The sequence below is a fragment of the Atta colombica genome, unplaced genomic scaffold (assembly GCF_001594045.1).
Source record: "Atta colombica isolate Treedump-2 unplaced genomic scaffold, Acol1.0 scaffold110, whole genome shotgun sequence".
Classification (NCBI taxonomy): Eukaryota; Metazoa; Arthropoda; class Insecta; order Hymenoptera; family Formicidae; genus Atta; species Atta colombica.
Genome location: NW_017259196.1, coordinates 1880747 through 1886847, shown reverse-complemented (window position 1 = coordinate 1886847; position 6101 = coordinate 1880747). Strand labels below are relative to the sequence as shown.

At 33.8% G+C, this 6101-nt stretch overlaps 1 protein-coding gene across 1 annotated transcript in view; it reads right to left on the bottom strand.

The window, feature by feature from the left end:
- LOC108693844 overlaps positions 1 to 6101 on the bottom strand; it is a 78946-nt gene that overhangs the window by 9624 nt on the left and 63221 nt on the right. The window contains exons 9-15 of the mRNA XM_018202996.1: positions 3990 to 4113; positions 3293 to 3409; positions 2335 to 2473; positions 1797 to 1913; positions 1452 to 1613; positions 1198 to 1301; positions 407 to 700 (exon numbers count right to left, since the gene is read on the bottom strand). Coding sequence (XP_018058485.1) covers positions 407 to 700; positions 1198 to 1301; positions 1452 to 1613; positions 1797 to 1913; positions 2335 to 2473; positions 3293 to 3409; positions 3990 to 4113 — 1057 coding nt within the window. The remainder of the gene's footprint in view (positions 1 to 406; positions 701 to 1197; positions 1302 to 1451; positions 1614 to 1796; positions 1914 to 2334; positions 2474 to 3292; positions 3410 to 3989; positions 4114 to 6101) is intronic.

Below are 6101 nucleotides of genomic sequence, written 5' to 3'. Positions count from 1 at the left end.
TATAAGATATATATATATATATATATATATATATATACATATATATGCATGTAAATTTTAAAGCGATAGATTATCCCTCGGGAGAATTGGTCTACGTTTATTCAGTAACAAATAATGCAACAATTAATTGCTTTTTAATTTCGTGAATATTTCATTTGCAAAATGAGTAATCATAAAATCGAGCGATGTGATGTGATTTCTCTTTCAGCATTCGCAGAAAGAACGTGAGGGAATTCTTATCCTTATCTTTCCATAAGATAAAAGAATATTGCATCTGGAAGTCTATTCCATCGATTCGCCCCATCAATTATCTTCCGCAGTGACGACTTATAGGACGATATCAGGGAGTTTTATTATCCCTTCTCTCATTTTTTTTTCTCACGTTTTAGATCGAAAAGACATTTACCTTCTGTCGTCAGTGACGAATCTACGTGTGTTGCATTCGATCTTGAGACCAAGACTTTGCACGACCGGATCGGCTCTCTCTCCTGCCAGGATATTCGCCAATTGGGGCAAAAAGAGAAGCGTCAGGGTCGCCGTAGTCGAGGCCAGAATCAGGGCAGTGATCGTGACAAAGGCCAGGGTCGCGCGATCGGACATCAAATTGGCTAGCACTACGACGATACCCGACGTGATTACCACGAAATACACGCTCATACCGATGTATTGCGAATCGTTTAGGGCTGGAATTTTTACGTGCCTGAAATCATAAGCCATTCACTTATGTATAGCGTATCTCTGTGCGAACTGATTTTTTTTCCAAAAAAAAAATCGTCATTTTGACATTATTTTGTCTTTCTCTTAACTTGGTATGTTTTTTGATTACAAAATTTAATTGTTTATTGACTTTAAGCGTCAGAATAAAATCATTTTGATCTTTTGTTGATATTTGTGTGTTCTTTGGGTGACATTCAACGATACAATCTGACTTATTATAGTTAACTCTACCGGAATCACATGACGGAATGCCTCGGCGAACTGTTTTATTTAAATCGCTTACACTCAATCAAGAGATAAGCTAAGCAGGATTATAGTAATATTTCCTGTGGGAATGATACAGATATTTGAGAAATTAATAGTGGATTCGCTTTCAAAACGGCATATAGTATGCAATAGATTATCTCTATTATCGGGGGAGATGGCCTGCTTTTCATGCAGTATCCGCGGACTTGGAAATGTCTTTATCCCTAAGCTCACCTTGTTTCCCAAGCCATGTAGACTCCGACTACGAGTAATAAACCTTTGTAAACGTAGAGAGCGCTTAACCAGCCGTTCGTATGCTGCGAACGGCATACCTCTACCTGCAAAGGTAAATAAAGACACGAATTAATTGGTTGCAGCTCGTTAACATAGTTCCTGTGGTATAACCGTGACATTTGAGCCACAGTCGTCGCCAGAGTACTTCGCTTGAGAGCGCGAAACGAATCGGACATGAATTTCATATCAGTTACCTGAGGCTGATAGACGACCCCTCGGTCCTGTGGGCTTATTTCTAGGGTAAGATTTTGTAGATGACGTTGCATCGGGTCCAAAATTACCCATAGGGTCACTACGACGACATCGATCACCAGGAGCATGCAGATCAAGAATATCAGCTGCGTATCCTGGAGCAGCTGTAAAGCACGAAGCAATAAGTGCGATTTATGTGTCTGACCAGGGCATCGATTCTGCAAACGTGCGGAAACGCATAACTTTTCGGTATTCTTTTCCCCTCGAAAAAACAAATATCGGTTTCGCGTTAGATCGTTTTACATGTTTACCGAATGAGAAAGGAAAATTGCTTGCATGTCACTAACCTTGTTCTTGACGACTCCGCTTCGGCTTCTGGTGAAGATTCTGTGTACCCGATAAGTCTTCGTGAACATCGAGCCAAAAGCTAGAGAGAAGCCAGCCGATAGTAGATACACTCTTGCCTGTGGATAAAAAACGCATGGCATATTTATATTAATTCTTATTTTTTTAGGAAATACTTATTGCAATCAAGCGAAACACTGTAGGAACGAGCATTTTATAATAATTGCATTTTGTAAAAAAAGCAATTTCAATTATCGCATATTTGTTTGCCAAACCAATTCTGGATAACAAATAAATAACTACACTACAGTTCTTATTACGTATTTTAATTTGTAAAAAAATTGCGCTTTTTTGCAAACAACTTCAATTAGTTTTTTTATAAAAAATTCCCAGATTTGTTTTAAAAGGATGCGCCTTCAATAATGCAAGAGGTGTCCAGCATTAATGACCGTTAACATGCGTATATAAATCAAATCGACGCCGATAATATTGATCACGTCGTCGAGGATGCAATATTCCTTCGTAATAGATGTTAATCACCTTGCACACCGTAGGATAATAACCATCGCTGTCGGGAAGCGTGGCGTCGTCCAGTCCCAAAAGTATAACAGCACCGTAGACCAGGCCGCAGCCAACGGCTGCCATATTATTCAGCCTCGGGCTTGAAAGTTTTATGCTTCTGCCAATATCCAGGAATAATGGACTTGAATGATGTATCGAGACAATTTTACATATAGATTCTTGAAAATCTAGCAAGTGCGATCTTCAAGTAAGCTGTCTTCATTTATTTTAATTCATAAAATCGACAATGTCATGTGTATCTAGACTTACTCAAATCATTTCATCAATTTCTTTTTTTAAGAATAATCAATAAATATTTGGAGATTGCGTTCATGAATATTGTAAAAAGTATCCCCTGAGAAGAAAATAGTTAAAAATTTATTTTTAAGATACAATGTTTATTTCACTAAATTAAATCCTTATTTAAATAACGCGGCAAAATAAAATTTTATTCCTAACAAATAAACCATTTATTTTAGTTTTACGATTGATTGATAAGATTTTATATAAAAATATATATTTCATCATCAAATTTTCTATAATCAATAATTATCGATAAAAACGTCATGCATAAAATTTTCTCGAGAATATTTCTACTTTTTTAGTGTAGAGAGAGAAAAAAATGTACTAAATTTTAATAAATATTTGTTTGAATAGTCCTAGGTGAATATTTATTAAATGCGAATTTATAATTATTTAATACAAGAACCATTAACTTGATTCAACTGTTCCTTTTTGTTTAGTAAATATTTTATTTTGTTCTTTTTTGTTTAGTAAATATCATAAATATAGGGGCTAAGTTAGTATTCAAACAAATATTTATTAAAATTTAGTACATTTTTCTCAGTGTATCACTTAGAATTTTAGATATTCTTCCATATTTTCTACTTTATCAATTACATGAGGATACATAGTTTGTATTGAATATCGAACTTACTTGTGCTTGCGAAAGTGAAGATTAAAGGCTAGAAAAGCGAGCGCCAAGGTAACACCGACACTGGCGATGCAAGTGATAGCGAGGAACGCGGCGGGTGCCACTGTCACCATTCGTAATCTGCGTACAAGAACAAACTCGATCACTCGACCTGCCGTCCTCGAGCTTGATGAATTATCGAACAATGTTATCGAACGAGCGTGTAAATTAATTCAACACGTTATTATTCCGCAATGTTATAATTTCTATCGCTATTGCTGTACAATGCCTTACACTAACTCGCTGCAAACAGTAATTATCTGCAGTCGAATTATTGTCAAATGCATGTCGAAACTAGCTAAATATTTGACGGTAATAATTCGAAATACTCTACAGATAACGGCGATTATTTCATTAAATAACATCTCGCTAGACACGAGAAGATCATCAATTCTTATTCTGGATTATTAAGTCTGAATTGCAATAATAAGAGAGAGATCAGACGTAATGAAAATATGTGAACAGTGCTAATACTTTCAGTATTCTATTATTCTCAATCAAAAACTTTTCAAATATGATTCAAAACTTTTAAATATAATTACTGAAATATTTAGATTAGACATATCAATTCATTAATATGCAAATTAGGATGATCAAGACTTGATTTACCTAACAATAATTGAGCAGATCAATCAAGTATGATAACGTTGATAATACGTACCGAAAGACCCTGCGAGCCGCTGGTACTTGCCCTTCGGGCCATCTTGTAGCCTCACATCCTGGACAGTTCATTATCAGTTTCTCATCTTCAGGAGTATAGATAGCTATTCTCTTAATATCGTGTCCTGTAATCGAAAAACTTTGCTATCAGCCTCCGGAAGCGTGTCACGCTATCAGATTGCAGTTGGATCGATTAGTAAATTTCATCTCCATGAACTTTTGACAACACAAAAATTAATAGTTGTTGCTTAAGAATAATTCATTGCATGATTTCTAATTCAATATTTACTAGGTATTTTTTATTTAGATTTCATTTTTTGAAATTCATTTGGATTCTACTTTTTGAAATATAAAAAAATTGTAATTATTGATGAAATAGCAAATAACAGAATTGCGAAACGGGATAGGAAGATGAATTTTCTAGGGATAAAGGCTATCGATTTTTACTTCAAACTAAATTTTTTTCTCTCTGCTCTATTCCGATTTCTCTTTCCTTTCATCGTGAATATCTAGTAAAACTGTTCCGTTAGTGTGTCAGAAAATAAGTAGCGGAAAGAGATCGAGATGTCCAAAGGGACGTTTATTCACATTGGGAACGTAATTTTCTCTTCCTCTCTTTTGTTTGCACCTACCGCTTTCTCCTTTTTATTGCAGACAAAAGAAGCTTTTAAAGAAGAAATTAATTATCTTTGTAACATTTGAAACTGCGGTGATATATACAAAAATAGAAAGAATTTAGAGTATGTCCGTGAATAAAATGTCAATAGTACTAAATAACTCAATTGTAATTGATCTTTCAAGCTTCATGCCAGTAATATTAATTCTAATATTAATCTGGCAAAACAGACGTGACTTTTTCCGAGTGTTGATGATTATCTTCTTATTGGGGATAAAGTTACAGTGCACGTCGAAAGGGCAACGTTAATCAAACCGAAGCTTCAATTCCTTCTACCTCATCATTCGATGTCCTTAGAAAATCCATTATCCGCCTCCTTTTCTCTCGTATTCGTTCGACAATTTATCGGTCGATGTCAGTAAGCTTGGATATTCGCGAGGCAGGCGAAAGGTAAAGTGAAGCCGTGCGAACCTTGTCAGCATTGCTTTCACCACACCTGAGGCTGAAGTTTCAGTGAGAAACCTATTCGAATAACGGATTAAGCGCTATTCGATTAAGGTGATTGCTTCTAAAAGTGATCGTCTTATAGCAAAACGTGACATAGCGAAAATTACAATGAATTAATAGACACATGCACAACATACACTATATTAAAAAAATTTTTAAATGATTTTAAATCTTCTCGCGAAAAAATTAATTAATTAAATTCTTTTACACATCACATTTATATTAATATCATGTAATTATGTTATTTTATATATATAATATATAAATAATTTTATATATATAATATACGGCAGAATAATACAACGTTAGCTAAGTGTAATAATTAATTCAATAATATTATGTATATAATAGAAAATTGATAATCTCTCTGTCGAATAATTCCGGAAATGTAGATATTACCGTACCGCTCAATTATTATAAATGCTACTCATGATATTCACTCATGATGCAAATCGATTTGCTGACAATGCGATATCCTCCAAGTTGTCTTGTTTCGATAAATTAAGGTAATGCAATTAAAATAAAAAAAAAGTTAATTTGTGTTGCAAGTAAATAGAAAAGTTGTAACTAACAATAAGCAAAAGTTATAGTTTCTTACAGCATACAGTAAAAATACCGATGTCTTTTAAATTTTTAAGCAGATTTCTTGTGTTTGATTCTGAAATAAGCGATCCCGATTTCTTGCCAAGTTCTTGGAAATACAATCGATTATTGTATTTCACAGTTACAATCAAAGGGAATTAAAAGAGAAAATGTCCAATTATGAAAATCAGTATTACTTCGATCCTCTTTCGTATCAGGATTTTTCCAATATTAATCTTCGATACATAATTAAAATATTATATGATGATTATGGAATATCTCATATAGTAAACATTTACACTTTATTAAGAAATAACTTAGTATTATTTTGGGATATTATTTTTTTGTGTCTTGAATTACTTTGACATTATACATTTTTTTCAAAACAAGAATTGAATCAAAATAAGA